This window comes from Mobula birostris, chromosome 1 (genome assembly GCF_030028105.1).
Source record: "Mobula birostris isolate sMobBir1 chromosome 1, sMobBir1.hap1, whole genome shotgun sequence".
Lineage (NCBI taxonomy): Eukaryota > Metazoa > Chordata > Chondrichthyes > Myliobatiformes > Myliobatidae > Mobula > Mobula birostris.
In genome coordinates, this window is record NC_092370.1 from 150,979,080 (window position 1) to 151,000,546 (window position 21,467).

Sequence of the window (21,467 nt, forward strand, 5' to 3'; positions counted from 1 at the left end):
TTCAGTTCAGAATTTCAGCTCGGCTCAGGTAAAGTCAAGGATATTCACTGCATGGTGAAAACAAATACTAGAAGCCAAACCACTCTTGCATTTTATTTTAAAAGTGCATTAAATGGGTGATTTTTTTTTTTGCAAGATCCAATCTGCATCCAAATCTTTTGTGGACCTGACAAGCTCCTCAGGCATCTTTGTATTTAATGTCAGCAAGATTAAGGAATTGATGACTTCACGGAGAACTGAAGAACACACACCAGTCCACATTGAGGGATCGGTGGTGGGAAGGGCGAGCAGCTTCAAGATCATGGGCATCAATATCTCAGAGGATGCAATCATAAAGAAGGCATGCCCACGACTATACTTAATCAGAGGTTTGAAGAGATTTGGTATTTCACTAAAGATTCTAATAAATTTCTACAGAGGTACCATGGAGAACGATCTGACTGGTTGGTGGAGTATCCAATGTGTAGGATCAAAAGAGGCTGCAGAGGGGTCTAGATTTATCCAGCTCCATTATGAGCACAATACTCCCACAACATCAAGGTCATCTTCAATGGAAGGTGCCTCAAAAAGGCGGCACCATCTAATCTAATCCATCATTAAGGACCCTCACTATCTGGGACTTGCCTTCACTACCACCATCAGGGAAGAGGTACAGGAGCCTGAAGATCTTTTAGGAACAGCCTTTTCCACTCTGTCAACTGACTTCTTAATGGTCCATGAACCCATAAACATCATCTTGTGATTCCATTTTTGCACCTTTTTTTTATCTTATGGAACTTAGAAATTTACAGTATGTATTAAACCGTACTGCTGTCACAAAACAACAACTTTCATGACATCTGTCAGTATATTAAACCAGATTTGAGATTCTGGATATTACACTGCATATTTACCTGATAATCTGGTTTTGTGAAATAATCTAAACAGAGGACATGCTCCAGAAATGAAGCAAATTCTTGTGGGAGGTGCTTCAACATAAGGCGGTGATCATATTTTTCTTTTATTAGGCCTACTTGTTCCTATAAACAAAACAGAATAGAAACATTTAGACCATACACAATCCAATTATCAAAACCAAGATCCATACACTAGTCTCATTTTATTCTCTGCAGAGTCCCATCAACTCTCTTCAAATTCAACATTCATTTACACTAGAAACCAACAGCAGTAGCCAATTAACCCAAGAACTTGAACATTTTTAGTAGCAATGATCAAGGGTGCTTGGGCTCCGGTAGGGCAGGGGTGGTGATAGAAGCGGAAACATTTGGAGCATTTAAGAAACTCTAAGCTAGGCACATGGATGATAGAAAAACAGAGGGTGATGTAGAAGGGAAGGATTAAATTGATCTTAGAGTAGTTAAAATGCTGGCACAACATCATGGGCTGAAGAGCCTGCACCATGCCATAATGGCCTATGCTCATAAACCTGCAGAATGGTAAATAACTGATAAAATTCAGCACCAATGTGGGATGATACAATTTGGTCAGAAGGTGGAAGTTTGGGTGGGGTAGATGATAACAGGTTCTTGGAATCCACCATATCCACGAATTACTACAAATTACACTACCAGCTAGCAAGGTCATTAACCCGAAGCAAACCTGTTTTGAACTTTCTTTGGTTAGACTATGCCTAGTCTAATGTTCTGGATCTGATTGCCATACAATAAAAAGGACAACGGAGTTAAGTGCAGAGGAGACTATCAGTATAGCAAGGATATGGAGTGCAAAGGTATTCCACCCCCAACCCTTTGTTTACATAAGTGAATATTCCAACTGGGGGTTTTGATCAATTTAACTGAGAATTTTGATTTGTGAATCACATGATCTTTTTTTTTACAATAGAGCTGAAAGACACGAAAAGTGTAAAGCATGAAAAACTAAAAATTCAAAAACTAAAATATCAGCAGTTCAAAAATATTCATCCCCTTTGCTCAGTACTTAGTTGAAACACCTCTCGCAGCTATTACAGCCAGCAATTGTTTTGGATTAGTCTCTATTAGTTTTGCACAATGTGACGGAGCAAGATTTGCCCATTCCTCCTTGCGAAATTGTTCAGGCTGCACCAGCTTAGTTGGGGAGCACCGATGGACAGCAATGCTAGAGATGTTCAATCAGGTTGAGGTCAAGACTCTAAGGGTATCAATTATCTTCATTTGAAGCCACTCCATGGTTGCTCTGGCAGTGTGCTCCGAGTCATTGTCCTGCTGAAAGATTAGCTTCCTCCCCAGTTTAAACTTTTTGGCAGAAAATAGCAGGTTTTTAGCCAGGATCTCTTTGTATTTAGCATTCCACTTGCATTTCACTTTCATCAATCCCATCAATCTTGACCAGATTTCAAGTCCCTGTTGCTAAAATCATCCCTATAGCATGATGCTACCTCCATCAATCTTTACAGTCGGGATGGTGTTACCTGGCTGATGTGCAGCATTAGATTTATGCCACATGGACCACTTAGTGTTGAGGCCAAAAAGTTCCACTTTAATCTCATCTGAGCACAAGACCTTCTTCCACATCTTTAAGTGATGCTTTGCAAAGTCTTTACAGGTAAGGATATGTTTTTTCTAAAGCCAGAGTTTCTTCCTTGCCACTGTTCCATAAACAACCTTTTTGTACAAGACCTTAAGAGATAGTGGAGCCATGAACTTCGTCTCCAGTTGCAGTCACTGACTTCTGCAGCTCAGAGTGACTGTTGGTGCCACATTGAAATCAGGTGATCCTCCAATTTTCTACATCAACAAATTGGATAAGTTGGGAAGGTAATAGACAGTATTGCACCTGAGGAAAGTTAGCATAGTAATTACAAAAGGGATGAATACTATTTCAGCCTCAATTTTGGTTTTTAATTTTTAGAAAATTCTTGACAGGTTTTGGAATTTTTCTTTTGATTTGACATGATGCACATTGTTTTGTAGATTAGCTCAAAAAATCCTACTTCAAGAAATTTATTAAAAGACAGTAAATTGTGAAAATAATTATGGGTGCTGAATACCTTTCAAGGCACTGAACACACATAATGAAAGGATGAATAGATTGATAAAAATAAGCTGAAAGTGAGACTGGGCTCCAGGCTTTGCAATATATAAACACATACGAGACTACAAGATGAATACCGGAGTAAAGAGGTCCTTCTGCAGCTGCACAGGGTCCTGGTGAGACCACATCTGGAGTATTGTGTGCAGTTTTGGTCTCCAAATTTGAGGAAGGACATTCTTGCTATTGAGGGAGTGCAGCGGAGGTTCACAAGGTTAATTCCCGGGATGGCAGGACTGTCATATGTTGAAAGATTGGAGCGACTGGGCTTGTATACTCTGGAATTTAGAAGGATGAGAGGGGATCTGATTGAAGCATATAAGATTGAACACGCTGGAGGCAGGAAGCATGTTCCCACTGATGGATGAGTTCAGAACCAGAGGCCACAGTTTAAGAATAAGGGGTAGGCCATTTAGAACGGAGTTGAGGAAAAACTTTTTCACCCAGAGAGTGGTGGATATGTGGAATGCTCTGCCTCAGAAGGCTGTGGAGGCCAAGTCTCTGGATGCTTTCAAGAAAGAGATGGATAGAGCTCTTAAAGATAGCGGAATCAAAGGTTATGGGGAGAAGACAGGAACAGGGTACTGATTGTGGATGATCAGCCATGATCACAGTGAATGGCGGTGCTGGCTCGAAAGGCCGAATGGCCTACTCCTGCACCTATTGCCTGAGACATAGGAGTGGAATTAGGCTATTCAGCCCATCAAATCTGCTCTGCTTGGCTTTTTATTATCTCTCTCTCAATTCCACTCTTCTTTCTTCTCTCTGTAACCTTAAGACACTGACTAATCAGGACCTATCAACCACAGCTTTAAATTTACTCAATGTCTTGCCCTCCACAGCCGTCTGTGGCAATTCATTACCCTCTGGCTAAAGAAAATCCTCATCTTTTTTCTAAATGGACATCCCTCTATCCCGAAGCTATGTCCTCCGGTTCAAGGTTCACCCACGATAGGAAATATCCTCTCCCTATCCACTCTATCTAGGCCTTTCAATATTCAATTAGTTTCAATGAGATCCCCCTCATTCTTCCAAACTCCAGTGAGTACAGGCCCAGAGCCATGAAAACACTCCTCAAACATTAACCCTTTCATTCACAGAGTCCTCCTTGTGAACTTCCTCAAGACCCTCTCCAAAGTCAGCACAACTTTTCTTTGATCAGGGGCCCAAAACTGCCGCCCAGCAATGCCCCAATTTAACCCTAGCCTAATCACAGGACAGTTTACAATGACCAATTAACCAAGCCTAATCACAGTACAATTTACAATGACCAATCACAGGACAATTTACAATGACCAATTGACCTACCAACTGGTCCGTCCTTGGACTGTAGGAGGAAACCCACGCGGTCACGGGGAGAACGTACAAACTCCTTACAGGCAGCAGCAGGAGTTCTAATCCTCTAGAAATGAATGCTGTAATACCATTAACTCAACCTGCGAGTTATCCTTTAGAGACAATAGGTGCAGGAGTAGACCATTCAGCCCTTCAAGCCAGCACTGCATCCAGAAAATAGTCGACACCATTATTCCTTCTACCAAAGTACATGACTATACACTTCCCTACACTCTATTCCATCTGCCACTTCTTAGTTCATTTTCCCTGTCCAAGTCGTTCAGCAGGCTCCCTGCTTCCTCAAAACTAACTACCACCCCATCTATCTTTGTATCATTCACAAACTCGGCCACAAATTCACCAATTTCGTCATCCAAATCATTAATACATAACTTGAAAAGAAACAGTTCCAACAGCAACCCCTGCAGAACTTCACTCGTCACCATTAGTCAAGCGGAAATGGCCCCCTCTATTCCCACTTTTTGTCTCCTGTCAGCTGCCTTTCTATCTATGCCAATATCTTTCCTGTCATACCATGGACTCTTATCTTGTTTAGCAGCTTGTGTGGCACCTTGTCAAAGGCCTTCTGAAATCCAAGTAAACAACATCCCCTGAGCCTCCTTTGTCTATCCTGTCTTATTTCCTCATAGAATTCCAACAGGTTTGTTAGGTAAGATTTCCCCTTAAGGAAACCATGAAACCATACAGCCTATTTTACCATGCGCCTCCAAGTACCCTGAAACCACATTCTTTGCAGTCTACTCCATCACCTTCCCAACCACTGAGGTCAGACTAACTGGCCTATAATATCCTTCCTTCTGCCTCCCTCCCTTCCTAAAGAGTGAAGCGGAGTTTTTAATTTTCCTGTCCTCCAGAGCCTTTGCAGAATCTAGTGAATCTTAAAAGATCATTTCATTAATGCTTCCACAGTCTTTTCAGCGACTTGATTCAGAACCCTGGAGTGTAGTCCCTCTGGTCCAAGTGACTTAGCTACCTTCAGCTCCCTAAGCACCTTCTCCTTAGTATTAGCAATTGACTCACTTTTTGCCCCCACACACTCTTGAATTTCTGGCATACTGCTCGTGTTTTCAACAGTGAAGACTGACGCAAAATACTTAAGTTTGTCCATCATTTCGTTGCTCCCCATCACTACCTCTCCAGTGTCATTATCTAGCAGTCTGATATCTACTCTCACCTCTTTTACTCTTTAGATATCTAGGAAAAAAACTTTTGATATTCTCTTGTATATTATTGGTATTTTTGCCTTCTCTTTTGCTTTTATGCTGTCTTTGACTTCCCTTGTAAGCCTCTGTTGCTCTTCCTCCCTTTAGAATACTTCATCTTTGAGATGCATCTCTCTTGCACCTTCCAAATTGCCCTCATTGCTGTTCTGCCGTCATCACTGCTAACTAATATCCCCTTCCGATCAATGTTGGCCGGCTCCTCTCTCATGTAATTCCTTTTACTCCACTGTAATACTGAGATCTCTCACTTTAGCTTCTCCCTCTCAAACTGCAGGGTGAAGTCTATCACATTATAATCACTGCCTCCGAAGCAACACACACAAAATGCTGGAGGAACTCAGCAGGCCAGGCAGCATCCATGGAAATGTTTTAGGCTGAGATCCTTCTTCAGGACTGGACAGGAAGGGGGAAGACACCAGAATAAAAAGGTGGGGGTTTGGGGAAGGAGGATAACTAGGTGATAGGTGAAGCCAGCTGGGTAGGAAAGGTAAAGGGTTGGAGAGGAAGGAATCTAATAGGAGAGAAGAGTGGATATAAGAGAAAGGGAAGGAGGAGGGGACCCAGCAGGAGGTGATGATCAAGGAAGAAAGAGGCCAGAGTAGGGAAAAGAAGGAGGGAAGGGGAGGGAAAATTTCTTATTACTGGAAAGAGAAATTGATATTCATGCCATCACGTTGGAGGCTATCCAGATGGAATACAAGGTGTTGCTCCTCCACTCTAAGAGTGGCCTCATTGTGGCACAAGAGGAGGCTTTAGACTGGTGTGTCAGAACGGGAAATCAGAATTAAAATGTTCGGGCACCGGGAAGTTCTGCTTTTGGCGGATGGAGTGGAGGTGCTCAACAAAGTGATCCCCCAATTTATGACAGGTTCACTAATTAGAGGAGTCCTCACCAAGAGCGCCAGACACAATAGATAACTCCAGCAGATTCACAGGTGAAGAGTTAACTCACCTGGAAGGACTGTATGGGGTCCTGAATGAAGATGAGGGAGAAGGTGAGTAGTCAGATGCAGCACTTTGGCTTCTTGCAGGGATAAGTACCAGGAGGGAGATTAGCGGGGAGGGATGAATGGACAAGGGAATCATGGAGAAAACGAACTCTGCAGAAAGCGGAGATGTGGGTGGGGGAAGTTGTGTTTGGTGGTAAGATCTCATTGGAGATGGTGGAAGCTGTAGAGAATGATGTGTTGGATGTGGAGGCTCATAGAGTGGTAGGGGAACTCTCGTGACTGTTAAGGCGGCGAGAATATAGGGTGAGTGCATGTGTCTTGGAAATGGAGAAGCCCGTGAAGGCAGCATCAATGGTAGAGGAAGGGAAACATCGCTCTTTGGAGGAGAAGGACATATCTGATGTCCTGGAAAAGAAAACTGCATATTGGGAACAAATATGGCAAAGATGAAGGAACTGAGAAATGGGAAGAGCTTTCTTTTAAAAAAAAACAGGAGACAGAGTGGGAAGTATAGCCAAGATAACCGTAGGAATTAGTAGGTTTAAGAAAGACGTCAGTCGACAGTTTGTTTTCAGAGATGGAGACAGAGATATTGAGAAAGGGAAGTGAGGTGTCACAAATGAACCAAGTGAACTTAAGGGCAGGGTGGAAGTTGGAAGCAAAGTTGATGAAATTGACAAGCTCAGCATGCCCACAATATTGTATTTGCCAATTTCTAACTGTGCTACAAGATCATCTACTTCATTCCATAAAGGGTTCCTTTACACAACATCCAATCCAGAATTACCTTTCCCTCATGGTCTCAACCACAAGCTGCTCTAGAAAGCCAACTCAGAGGCCCTCTACAAATTCTCTCTCTGGGGATTCAACATCAACCCATTTTTCCCAATCTACCTGCATATGATTTGTCTATGATCTTCTTCGTTACGATTCGGTGATGCCCACAATGTCATACCTGCTAATCTTTAACTGTACTAAAAGATCATCTACTTTATTCTGTATACTGCAGAATATAACAACTTCAGTCCTGTATTCATCACCCTTTTTGATTTTGTCCCATGTTACACTTCACCTCATACCACCGACCCAATCATCTGCCTGTCCTTCCTCTCAGTTTCACTACATATTGCATCTACTTGAATACAAACTGCCCCATCTTCATATCTACAGAAAACAACTGTTTCGGTTAAACGGTGCAGTGTAAGGTTTAGTCACCAACCTGTGCTGAGTTAATCAGTTAAATTATGTTCTCTATCTTGAGTTTTCAGAATTACTCAAAAATTACATAATACCAACTTGTATATACAAGTATCAGCCTCATAAATATTTAATTATACCTAATTAAAGATAATGTAATAATGATAGACACAGCAGACATACAAACCCAGTGGTAAAGATTTAGTCCCTGTACAAAAGAACCCATGTAATTATTCACAACAATTCTCTGTCAAACATATACATATTTTTCCTTAATTATGTACATACATAATTAACAAAAAGGAAATAAAAATCTTCTAGCACCATAATGCATCTCAGATTTGTGTTTCAGCTTATTATTTCAAGAATACCTTATCCTTTATCTTCCTCCACGGTAGTTGCCCAACAACGAATTCCACCAACATGTAAAATAAGGACCAGAGATCATCATGTCGGCCCATTTCCTGCATTTTTAATTTTAAAAAATCAATAAAAGTTAAAATAATGCCAGTATGCTAAAACAGACAGGAAGTAATACAGAACAATTCTACTTTGCAACAGATTTGGACTACTAAAAATCATAGCTGGATTTATAATGAGTCAAATGCTAATACAGTGGCATACCTTTACTCAAGTTTTCTAAGCAAAATAAATAAAGGCAACATTTCCTATTGTATCAACTGATTTATGATTCTATCTGATAAAGGAGCACAATACATTGGCCAATCAAAGGATTAGCATTATGTTAAACACAAGAGATTCTGCAGAGGCTGGAAATATTAAGCAGCACAAACAAAATGCTAGAGGAACTCAGCAGATCAGGTAGCAACTAAGGAGGGGAACAACACTTGATATTTCAGACTCAGACCCTTCATCAGGACTGGAAAGGAAGTGGCAGAAGCAATAATAAGAAGGTAGGGAGAAGGAAAGAAATGCAGCTGGCAGGTGAGACTAGGTGAGAGGGGAATGTGTGTGCATGGGGGAGAAGGAATAGTAAGAAGCTGGGAGGGTATAGCTGGAAGAGGTAATAAGCTACAAAGAAAGAAACTAATAGGAGAGATCATGTGATGAGAGGAAGGAGAGAAAGGGAGGGAGAAGGAAACCAGAGGGAGGTGATTGTCAGGTAAGAAGAGAAGGGGTGAGAGGACAATCAGAATGCAAAATGGAAAATAGGAGTGAGGGGGGAGAAAGTACTGAAGGTTGGAGAAATTAATGTTCATGCCATCAGGATGGTGGCTATACAGATAGAATATGAGGCGTTGCTCTTCCAATCTGAATTTGGCCTCATCATGGTATTAGAGGTGGCCACGGACAGACACATTCAAATAGGAGTGGGAAGCTGAATTGAAATAGGTAGCCACTGGTAGATCCTGCCTTTTGTGGCAAGACGGTGTTAAGGTCTGTGATGGGTCTCACCAATATAGAGACCACACCAGGACTACCAGAGAAAAATTTGACAGATTTACAGGTGAATTGTTGCTTCACCTGGAAGGACTGTGAATGGTGGAGGGAGGGTGTAGGGGCAGGTATACCATTTGTCATGCTTGTCATGCAGGGGGTAAATTAGTGGGGAGGAACGAGTAGTCAAAGGAGTCACAGAGAAGAATCCCTGTGGAAAGTAGGGGCGTGGGTGCAGAAGGCTTAGTGGTAGGATCCCACTGGAGATGGTGGAAGTTATGGAGAATAACGTGCTGGATACAGAGGCTTATGCTGGCAACATGCTGATTCTTTCTCTGACAAATGTTAAACAGCTACCTAAGCCTTCCAGTTTGGAGAGCAACAGTTCCATATTTTAATCTTCCTTGCAGATTCAGTTCTATGGAGGCATGGTGAATTGGAACAGGCGTATAATTGCATCTGGCATCACATAATTAATCCACAAGGTTAACCACAGGGCAAAGTGGAGCAGGCTTCATTATGCATGCACTAAAAAAAACTTCTCAAAATAATAGAATAAAGTTTTGCAGCTGATTAACATAATAGGATCAAAGTTAATTAATTTAATTATAATGTCTAGGTACTAGACCATTCATCTTTATTTATTGATCCACTTACCTTAATCAAAAAGTCAAAAAGATGATTGTACAGAGCAAAATTAGTTAGAGATTAAAATTCCTGACATCAATATCCTGAAAAAAAATCACTTCACTCTTCACTATTTCAACCAGTACATCTGACACCTTTAGCCTTCACCCATTCTAATGGTTAAAAGTGTTACTCATAACTAGGCTGGCTAGCCAAAGCTTTGCATGAAATTCAACCATTATGACAGAATCTGCAGATGCCCATCATCCTTCTTTTTTTTTGTAGGGTTGAGGTAGAGAAGAGCAAAAAAAAATTGCACTGCAATATAGATCCAATGGTGCATGGTGTCTCGCAAGTGACTGTCAGAATAATGTGATCTCCACTTGAAGAGCAATTTATTTTCTGAGGCTGGTCTTGCTCGATTTATTTGTGAAGAGTTGTAGCTGAGTAATGCATCTTCATTGTGCAGTGGCTGTTCACTGGTTCAGAATCCATGATTCAGTGCCCTAATAAAGAAGCCTCTCAACTATCGTCCATCAGACAGAAGCTTACTGTTGTTGGGTTGGATTGCCAAATAATTACCCATTTGTATCTGCCTCTCTCTCCAGTAAGATTGTACAATGTAATCCAAATATATCGTGAGGGAAATTTGCTCACTCAGAGGCTGATCTACATATGGAATGAGGAGCCAGAGAAAGTGATTGAGGTAGGGATATTAACAACATTTAAAAGATACTTGGACAGGTACATGGATAGGAAAGTTGAGAGTCATATGAGCCAAATAAAGGTAATAGGACCTAGCTTAGATGGTTGTCTTGGTCAGCATGGATCAGTCGGACTGAAGGGTTTTTTTCTATATGATATGACTCCATGATCAGCACCAGATCAATAATGCATGAACTGATCATAGAAGGGTTTATATATTTCATGGAAGAAATGCTATGGTCTGAAAATTTATTAAAATTAAGTGCTATCCAATAGTCCTTATACCTTTGTATGTGACAGGTATGAAACTATAAAAGTGTTATCTTGAATCTAATACAAGTAGAAAATGCTATCAGACCAAATAGTGATGCAAAACCATTCATATTTTCTAAAACAACATTAATCAAAAGTTAAAACTTTATTCAAAACAAGATTTTTGGATTCAGATATGCTAAGTACACAAATGCGGAGTATAGTCATTTTAGGAGATAACAAGCCTCATCCATAGTCTTACACAATATATGCACAACCATTGGCTACAGTGAAAGAATGATCTGACACATGATTTGATTCCTGCTGTTTATTAGAATCATAACAGATACTTACTGACAAGTTTATTTAGCACTGAATAATCTGTCATCAATCACTTCTTTGACATACAGTTGCAAGAAAAAAAGTTTGTGAACCCTTTGCAGTTGCCTGGTTTCCTGCATTAATTACTCATAAAATGTGGTCTCATCTTCATCTAAGTCACAATAATAGACAAACACAATCTGCCTAAACTAATAACACACAAACAATTGTACTTTTCATGTCTCTATTGAACACATTGTCTAATCATTCACAGTCCAGGCTGAGAAAAGAATGTGAATCTTGTATTTAAAAACTGGTAGAACCTCCTTTAGCAGCAATAACCTCCTCCAAATGTTTCCTGTAGCTGCTGATCAGACTTACATAACAGTGAAGAGGAACTTGAGACCATTCTTCAATACAAAACTGTTTCAGATCATCAATATTTCTGGGATACCTTGCATGGACAACCCTCTTCAGGTCAAACCACAGCATCAGAATTGGGCTAAGGCCTGCACTCTGACTTGGTCATTCCAAAACATGAATTTTCTCCTTTAAACCATACTGTGGTTGATTTACTCTTGTGTTTCAGATCATTGTCTTGTTGCATCATCTAAATTCTATTAAGCTTCACGTGGTGAATCACTGGCCTAACACTCTCCTGTATAATTTTTAATTCATTGTTCCCTCAATGATTGCAAGCTGTCCAGGCCCTGAGACAGCAAAGTAACCCCAAACCATGATGCTCCTTCCACTGTGCTTCACAGTTAGGATGAGGTTTTGGTGTTGGTGTGCAGTGCCTTTTTCCTCCAAACATAGCAATTTGCTTTTCTGCCAAAAAGTTCAACTTTTGTCTCATCTGTCCACAGAACATTGTCCCAGAAGAATTGTGGAACATCCAAGTGGTCTTTTGCATACTTGAGATATGCAGCAATGTTTTTTGGAGAGCAGTGGTGTCCTTCCATGAACACCATTGTTGTTCAGTGTTTTTCTTATAGTGCACACATAAACAGTAAGTTCGAGAGATTTTTGCAGGTCTTTTGCTGTTACCCTTGGGTTCTCTTTCACCTGCTTCACCACTGCACGGTGTGCTCTTGGTGTCATCTTCACAGAACGCCCACTCCTCGGGACAGTAGCAACAGTACTGATTTTCCTCCTTTTGTAGACAATTTCTCTTACTGTGGACTGATGAACACTCAGGTCTTTAGAAATGTTTTTGCAGCCTTTTCCAGCTTCATGCATCCTGACAATTCTTCTTCTAAGGTCCTCTGAAAGTTGTTTTGATTGAGGCATAGTGCACATAAACAGCTCATTCTTGAGAAATGCAGGCTCCGTCAGTAACCTGACTGTGTGTCCTTTTCATTGGGCAGGCACCTCTACAACCCACACCTCCAATCTCATCTCATTGACTGCAACACCTGACTCCAAAAAGCTTTTGCAGAAGGCATTATCCCAGAGGTTTACATACTTTTTTGAATCTAGAATGCAATTGTTTAAATGGTGTACTCAGTATTGACGAGAAGTAGTATAGTTGTTTGTGTTGTATTAGTTTAGGCAGATTGTGCTTGCTATTATTGTGACTTAGATGAAAATCAAAATGAAAACCACATTTTATGAGTAATTAATGCAGAAAACCAGGTAATTGCAAAGGGTTCACAAACTTTTTCTTTCAACTGAATGTATTATTCTATACTGTTTTAGAACAGATCTTAGACCTCCAAACATCTGTCCATACCCATAGCAGCCAGCTTCATATGAGGAATTGCAAAAATATTTGCTAAGTCAGCTATGAATGAGCAAAAGCTCTCATCACATTTGGGGCACGAAAGGAACTATATTTAAACCATAAGACACAAGAGCAGATTTGGGCCATTCGGTCCATCATCTGCTCTGCCATTCAATTATGGCTGATATATCTTCCCTCCCATTCACCTTCTACTCTGAAGCCACGCCTCTTTTCCTAGACTCTCCCCCCATTGGAAATATCCTCTCCACATCTATTCCATCAAGGCCTTTCATGCCATGATTCTATGCCAGCTAGAGATTTTCTTTTCCACATCAGGTAATAGTCTAGTTTTGGACTATAAAATAGTTGTACAGTGGTGCTAGAATGATTGTGAACTCTGTAGAATTTTCTCTATTTCTGCATAAATATGACCTAAAATGTGATCAGATCTTCACACAAGTCCTAAAACTAGATAAAGAGAACACAATTAAATAAATAACACAAAAAAATTACTCTTGTTAATTTCTTTATTGAGGAAAAATGATCCAATATTACATATTTTTGTTGGAAAAAATGTGAACCTTTGCTTTCAGTAAATGGTGTGACCCCTTGTACAGCAATAGCTTCAACCAAACATTTCTGGTAACTGTTGATCAGTCCTGCACATTGGCTTGGAGGAATCTGAGGCCATTCCTCCCTACAAAACTGCTTCATCTCTGGGATGTCGGTAGGCTTCCTTGCATGAACTACTTGCTTCAAGTGCTTTCACAACATTTCTATAGGATTAATGTTAGGACTTCGACTCAGACAATCCAAAACACAAATGTTCTACTTTTTAAACCATTCAGTTGTCTTTTCAGCTCATTGTATTGTTGCATTATCCAACTTCTATTAAGCTTCAGGTGACGGACTGCTACCCTGACGTTCTCCTGGAAGATGCCTTGATACAATTTTTAATTCATTGCTCCCTCAACGATTGCAAGTTGTTCAGGCCCAGAGGCAACAAAGCAGCTCCAAACCATTATGCTCCTTCCACCATGCTTCACAGTTGGGATTGTGCTTTTGGTGTTGGCATGCAATGCCCTTTTTCCTTCAAACATAACAATGTTGAGAAGAAGAAGAGCAAGGTGGCATGCCTGAATGACTATCGACCTGTGGCCCTGACATCAATTGCTATGAAGTGCTTTGAGAGATTGGATATGGCACACATCAACCACAGCCTACCGGTCAACCTCGATGCTTTGCAATTCCCCTACCGGAGCAACAGGTCAATGGCAGATGCCATCTCTCTGGCCCTACATTCCTCCTTAGAACACCTGGAGAATAAAGACGCATACATAAGGCTCCTTTTCATTGACTACAGCTCTGCCTTTAATACCATCATTCCAAATAAGCTGATTCCTAAGCTCCGGAACCTGGGCCTTAACACTCAGATCTGCAGCTGGATCTTCAACTTTCTCACAGACAGGACCCAGGCTGTAAAAAATAGGGGACAAGCTCTCCTCTACAATCACTCTGAGCACTGGTGCCCCACAAGGCTGTGTACTCAGCCCCCTGCTGTACTCACTGTACACCCATGATTCTGTAGCCAAGATTCCATCAAACTCAATATACAAATTTGCTGATGACACAACAACTATAGGCCGTATCTCGGGTAATGATGAGTTTGAGTACAGAGAGGAAATTAAGAACCTGGTGGCATGGTGCGATGACAATAGCCTATCCCTCAACATCAGCAAGACGAAGGAATTCGTTGTTGACTTCAGAAGGAGTAGCGGAACGCACGACCCAATTTACATCGGTGGTGCACAAGTGGATCAGGTCAAAAGCTTTAAGTTCTTCAAGGTCAATATCACAAATGACCCGACTTGGTCCAACCAAGCAGAGTTCACTGTCAAGGAGGTCCACCAGCGCCTTTACTTCCTGAGAAAACTAAAGAAATGTGGCCTGTCCCTTAAAACCCTCACTAATTTTTATAGATGCACCGTAGAAAGCATCCTTCTAGGGTGCATCACAACCTGGTATGGAAGTTGTCCTGTCCAAGACCGAAAGAAGCTGCAGAAGACCGTGAACACGGCACAGCACATCACACAAACCAATCTTCCATCCGTGGACTCACTTCAGACTGCACGCTGCTGGAGCAGTGCTGCCAGGATAATCAAGGACGCGACCCACCCAGCCAACACACTTTTTGTCCCTCTTCCCTCCGGGAGAAGGCTCAGGAGCTTGAAGACTCATACGGCCAGATTTGGGAACAGCTTCTTTCCAACTGTGATAAGACTGCTGAACGGATCCTGATCCGAATCTGGGTCGTACCCTCCAAATATCCAGACCTGCCTCTCGGTTTTTTTTTGCACTACCTTACTTTCCATTTTTCTATTTTCTATTTCTGATTTATAAATTAAATTTTTAATATTTACTAATTTTAACTATTTTTAATATTTTTAAATATTTAATATTTGTAATCCAGGGAGTGTGAAGCGCAGAATCAAATATTGCTGTGATGATTGTACGTTCTGGTACCAATTGTTTGGCGACAATAAAGTATAAAGTATGTGCATTTCTGCCAAAATGTTCAATTTCTGTCTCATCTGTCCACAGAACATTGTCCCAGAATTGTGGAACATCGAGGTGGTCTTTAGTAAATTTGAGATGAGCAGCAACGTTTTTTGGAGAGCAGTCGTGTCCTTCCATGAACACCATTGTTGTTCATTGTTTTTCTTATAGTGGACACATAAACAAGAGACTTCAAGTTCTAGAGATTTCTGCAGGTCTTTTGCTGTTACCCTTGGGTTCTCTTTCACCTGCTTCAGCATTGCACGGTGTGCTCTTGGTGTCATCTTTGCAGGATGCCCACTCCTAGTGAGAGTAGCAACAGTACTGAATTTCCTCCTTTTGTAGACAACTTCTCTTACTGTGGACTGATGAACATTCAGGTCTTTAGAAACGCTCTTGTGCCTTTTTCAGTTTCATGCATCTCTACAATTCTTTTGCTAAGGTCCTCTGAAAGTTGTTTTGATTGAGGCATGGTGCACATAAACAGATCTTTCCTGAGAAGAGCAGTCTCTGTCAGTAACCTGACTTCGAGTGTCTTTTTTTTTAATATAGTACAGGGTACCTTGACAACCCACACCTCCAATCTCATCCCATTGACTGGAACACCCGACTCCAAATAGCTTCGGTCAAAGTCATTACCTCCTCAGAGGATCACATACTTTTCCCATATTGGATCATTGGATACTGGATCATTTTTCCTCAATAAATAAATGAACAGATATAAGTTTTGTATCATTTATTTAATTGGGTTCGCTTTATCTAGCTTTAGGACTTGTGTGAGGATCTGATCACATTTTAGGTCATATTTATGCAGAAATAGAGAAAATTCTACAGGGTTCACAAACTTTCTAGCACCACTGTATATATTTAGAACATAACAACACAATACAGACCCTTCAGCCCATGGTGTTGTGCCTACCTTTTAAACTTACACTGAGATCAATCTAAAGCTACTCTTCTAACCTAACTCTCCATTTTTCTATCATCCATATGCCTATCAAAGTTTTTTTTCAATGTCCTACTGTATCTGCCTCTACCATCACTCCTGGTGGGGCATTCGAAGCACCCACCATTCTCTGTGAAAAGAACTTACCTCTGACATCCCCTCTATACTTTCTACCAATCACCTTAAAATTATGGCCCCTTGTATTAGCCATTCCCAACCTGGGAAAACATCTCTGGCTGTCCACTATCTAACAGATAATTCTTAAAAGCTGACCAATATTTATATTTCAGTTTTGAATATTATAAATCTTCTATAAATTCCCAATTGCAATTAATGCTTTTGGTGTAATTAGGAAATGCATGTGTCAAGTGTATTCTTTAAAATAACTTTGAATTAGAACTTTTATAATTTAATGCTTTACATTTTCAGTTAAGTTGCAAAGTTTGTTTTGCAACTAAAAGCAAAATAAAACAACTGCAGATGCTGGAAATCTAGCCATAGCAGAAACATGGCTGAGGAAAGAGCGGGATTAGCAGCTTAATGTTCCAAGAGATGGATGCTATAAATGTGAGGCAAGTTGAGGTGCAATTAAGAAAGGAGAGGGAGCTACTTCCTTGATGAAAAAGGTCGTAGCAATGGTCCCTAGAAAGGATATTCTTGAGGAATTATCCAGTGATGACATATAGGCATAATTTAGAAACAAGAAGGGAATAGTTGCTCTGATGGTTTTGTATTTTAGGATCCCCATTAGTCCGCAGGAATTATAACGGCAGATATTTATGAGAGAATGCAACTAGTTGTAAACATAATAGAGCAATATTGGTGGGAGATTTTAACTTTGCCAAATGTGGTTGGGCCATCCATAGTGTAAATGGCTTGGTCAAAGTGGAATTTGTAAAATGCGTCTAAGAAAGTATCCTTGATCAATATATAGAAGGGCCTACAGTGGACCTTCTCCTGGAAAATGAGGTAGGGCAAGTAGAAGAGCCTGTCAACTGGCCCTTTGAAGGCAGTGACCATAAGTATATTAATTTTTAAATCGTAATGAAGGATATAACCAGTTCAGGTGAAGGTCCTGAACTGGGACAGAGCAAATTTTGGAACCATTAGGTGAGATGTTGCAGAGGTTAACTGGCCAAGATTGCAGTGAAAGTATCTGCAAAGTGGGAAGCCCCTAAAGGTGTGATGTCAAGAGTTCAGAGTCCTGGTAACCTGAAAGATATGTCTGCAAGGTTTCAGGACGCACTTTCAGTGGGGATCATATGTTCAGAGATTATTGCTACAGCATCTTACCTCAGCTTCTCTGCCAAATAACAGCTAAGAGCAACAACTTGGGACATAAACACCTCCAAGTTACACTCCTCCTGACCGATACAGCTATCTGTCCCTCAGAGTTTTGGAATGGAAAAAGTGAACATTGTTAAATTATGTGCATTTCTTACAACTTCCATTTTCAGAAGAAACTTGGAGTTTTAGTCATTAAGTACCATGATGAGTTCAGAGAAAGCCATCACTGGTTCTAGTCCTTCCACATTAGCACCAATTATGGAGAAATAAAAGACAACATATTTGTGTTCAAGATATTGTCAGCATATTTATGTTTGTATATAATTAACCTTTCATAAAACATCATTACTTACCCGGTTTTTATGTGCATTAATTGATGCATAGCGCACTGTGCCTCTGAACCCTGCCACCACCCGAGGCTGGAAAAAATCAGAAGGAAAATAGAATGAACCTTTTGTGAAACTATATATTCTTTTCAAATGAGGAGGAAGTGACAACTAAGTACTTCAGTTAACGCCAGAGCAGAACTAATGCACTAATGAACTCTGGTAGCACCTCCATCAAAATTGACACAGCTCCAAATGTGTCCATTATTTGCTTCTAAATTAATCTGATAGAGGCAAATGACTGATTTCCACCCTGGCATTGCCTAATGAGTAAGCTCAGCAAATGCACTTTAACTAATCAAGCACAAATGAAAATAGCTCAAGGGGCCTTCAATCCTATTCGCCTTGAGTTTCTATTTCTTTTATTTGAAGTCATCTTGCTGAGTGTCCTTGTGATAGATTATTTACATTTTAATGCCTAATTTCAGCCTCAATTGAGTTTCTTTTTGCAATTCAAAATGATTAATTCATTGGAAATAAAGAACCTGAACAATCATTCCTTGTGGATTTTGCAAAGGTGAAATTTTCAACCTGCAGAGCAGCTTAGAGAGTGAACATTTAAATAATGCCTTGAAGATGAAAGAAAAAGTCCCAAATTGACTCAAAGCAAAGGTCATCTAGGTGGCAAGTTTTTCTTACACAGTCCCTGACATCAGACTACTGGAAAAGGCACTCTGAGTTTTGCCATAGAAGTAGTTTATCAGATGGATTGAAGAACAGACTCACAGATTAAAAGTCCTTCTGAAGAAATGCACGATACCCATCATCTCTTGGCATGCTCAAAGTCTCAATGACTGCTTAAAGCAGAGGCATTTAGAATTGACAACCAAGACCATGCAGTAGAAGCTCAAAGAGACATTTGAAAATGTTGGATGGTCCAGACTGCTCCACAAAGCGCCCATCCAACTCATCAGGCATAACTGCCCTAACTGTCTAAGAATTCACAGTCGTACACTGGCCTCGATGACCATTTCAAAATCAGACTGGAAGTCAATCGTCTACTTAAAGCACAATCTGTTCTTCTGAGCTTCTTCCACTCTAGCTAATTGGATCCAGAACTAAGAGCTTAATAAAATGTCCTTTTATATGGGATTGATAGGGTTAAAACTGTTCACCTAGCAGGAACGTAGATTTGTTGGGCCTATTCGTCAGCATCAGACTGCCAGCCAAGATCTAACTATATTATATTTCAGCTGAGTAAACAGAAATTCTAATTTGCACCGTCTGTTGCCAATAGTACATTTTAAAATAATTGAACTAAACGCTGAAATTCAATGCAAATGCAGATTATGCAATCCTTTAACACTGAATTTTCAGCCTCTCTGCTGGCAACGTATTCATGCTCTTAGACTACAAGGCCAGGAGAGGATATGGATCTTGTGGCAATAAGGAAAAGGAATTCACTTAGTATGTCTCTGTATGCTCATGAGATGCCACACTGCAAGGGAAGGCATCAACACAGCAGCAGTCTGGTGCAGCTCCAGATGAGATGACTGTTAGACTATTTCAGGACAACCTCAAAAAAAACGAAGTGTATTGGTGTGTAGTTTTATGAAGCATTGGGCATACAATGGTACATTTTGTTTGTTCAGATCAACCTTAGAGATTCAGTTTTAATCAAAAAACACAAACATCAAGAGTACGCCACTGAAATTCTCAAGCCCACTTTATGAGTCAATAACATCACATTCAATCCGCCATTCAAACCAATATTCCCATCTTGTTCTCATTAATCTGAGATGGCTCCTATACCAATAAAGAATTTTTTCAAAGTTTACATGCAAGGATAAAGTTTAAAAGTTCCAAGTAAATTTTTTAACAAAGTACACGTCACCATATACAACCCTGAGATTTGTTTTCTTGTGGGCATACTCAGCAAATCCAAGAACTATGCTAGAATCAATGAAAGACCATAACAAAAGGGCAACAAACAATCAATGTGCAAATACAAAAGGAAAAAAAGAAATAATAAGCAATAAACATCAAGAACATGAGAGTCCTTGAAAGCAAGTCCATACATTGTGAGAACCATTCGCTTCAGCAGTCTGAGGTACCCACCTGCTCCAAGCAGGCTCAATTATACCAATGCCCAAGAAGAGCGTGCTGATCTGCCTCAATGACAATCGCCCAATAGCACTTGTGTCCTCAGTGATTAAATGCTTTGAGAGGCTGGTGATGAAACATATCAACACCTGCCTGAGAAAAGACTTAGATTGTTCCAATTTGATTAACAGAGCAACGGGTACACAGCATATGCCATCTAATTGGCTCTCTGTTCAACTCTGGAACATCTGGACAGCAAGGGTGCATACATAAGTTTGATCTTTATTGATTACAGCTCAGCAATCAATACCAACATCCCCTCAAAACTAATCAATAAGCTCAATACCTTGGCCTCAATACCTCCTTGTGCAATTGAACCCTTGATTTTCTCACTTGTAGACCCCAGTCAGTTGGATTGGCAACTACATCTCCTCAATGATCTCCATCAGCACAGGTGCACCACGGGGCTGTGCACTTAACCCCCTGCTCTACTCGCTTTACACTTATGATTGTGTGGCTAAGCACAGCTCCAATACCACATTCAAATTTGCCGACAACACCACCGTTGTAGGCCAAATCAAAGATGGTGATGAATCAGCATATAGGAGGGAGACTGAAAATCTGACTGAGTGGTACCATAACAACAACCTCTTACTCAATGTCAGCAAGACCAAGGAGCTGAGTATTGACTTCAGGAGAAGGAAACCAGACATCCATGAGCCAGTTCGCTGAGAATCAGAGGTGCAGAGAGTCAATAACTTAAAATTCCTCGGTGTTATTATTTCAAAGGACCTGTCCTAGGCCCAGCACATATACAATTATCAAGAAAGCACAGCTTTTCTTCGGAGTTTATGGAGATTTGGCATGACATCTAAAATTCTGATGAACTATTATAGATGTGTAGTGTAGAGTACATTGGCTGACTGCATCACAGCCTGGTATGAAAACACCATTGCCATTGAGTGGAAAATCCTACAAAAAGTAGTGGATACAGTCCAGTCTATCATGGGTAAGACTCTCCCCGCTACTGAGCACAGCTACATGAACCACTGTCGCAGGAAAGCAGCATCCATCATTAGAGACCCCCACCACCCAGGACATGTTCTCTTTTCACTGTTCCCAGCAGGAAGGTGGGACTCACATCACCAAGTACAGAAACAGTTACTATCCTTCAACCATCAGCCTCTTGAACCAAAGGGGATAACTTCACTCAACTTCTCTTGTCCCATCATTGAAATATTCCCAATCAATGTACTCACTTTCAAGGATTTTCTCATTTTCTCACTTTCTCATGTTCTTGATATTTATTGCTCATTTATTATTTCTTTCTTAATGCATTTGCACAGTAATTCCCTTTTATGTCAAGAGCTTGTATTTACATGCAGTACCCATTGGACAAAGGTGGTGAACCTGTGAGAAACAAGCACAAGTAAACAAAATGTTTTAAGTACTGTCTTCTTTTTGCAC

The 21,467-nt window shown here is 40.5% G+C and overlaps 1 protein-coding gene across 5 annotated transcripts in view; it reads right to left on the reverse strand.

Moving 5' to 3' along the window:
• Nucleotides 1–21,467, reverse strand: part of LOC140200513 (tau-tubulin kinase 2-like) — a 179,979-nt gene that overhangs the window by 135,610 nt on the left and 22,902 nt on the right. For 4 of the 5 annotated variants that reach the window (XM_072263978.1, XM_072263993.1, XM_072263971.1 and 1 more), the window contains 3 exons: nucleotides 17,925–17,990; nucleotides 8,128–8,220; nucleotides 894–1,019 (listed from right to left, as the gene is read on the reverse strand). In XM_072263978.1, the coding sequence (XP_072120079.1) occupies nucleotides 894–1,019; nucleotides 8,128–8,220; nucleotides 17,925–17,990 (285 nt within the window). Of the gene's footprint in view, nucleotides 1–893; nucleotides 1,020–8,127; nucleotides 8,221–17,924; nucleotides 17,991–21,259; nucleotides 21,398–21,467 lie in introns of those variants that run through there. The other variant, XM_072263985.1, reaches the window with a different exon arrangement.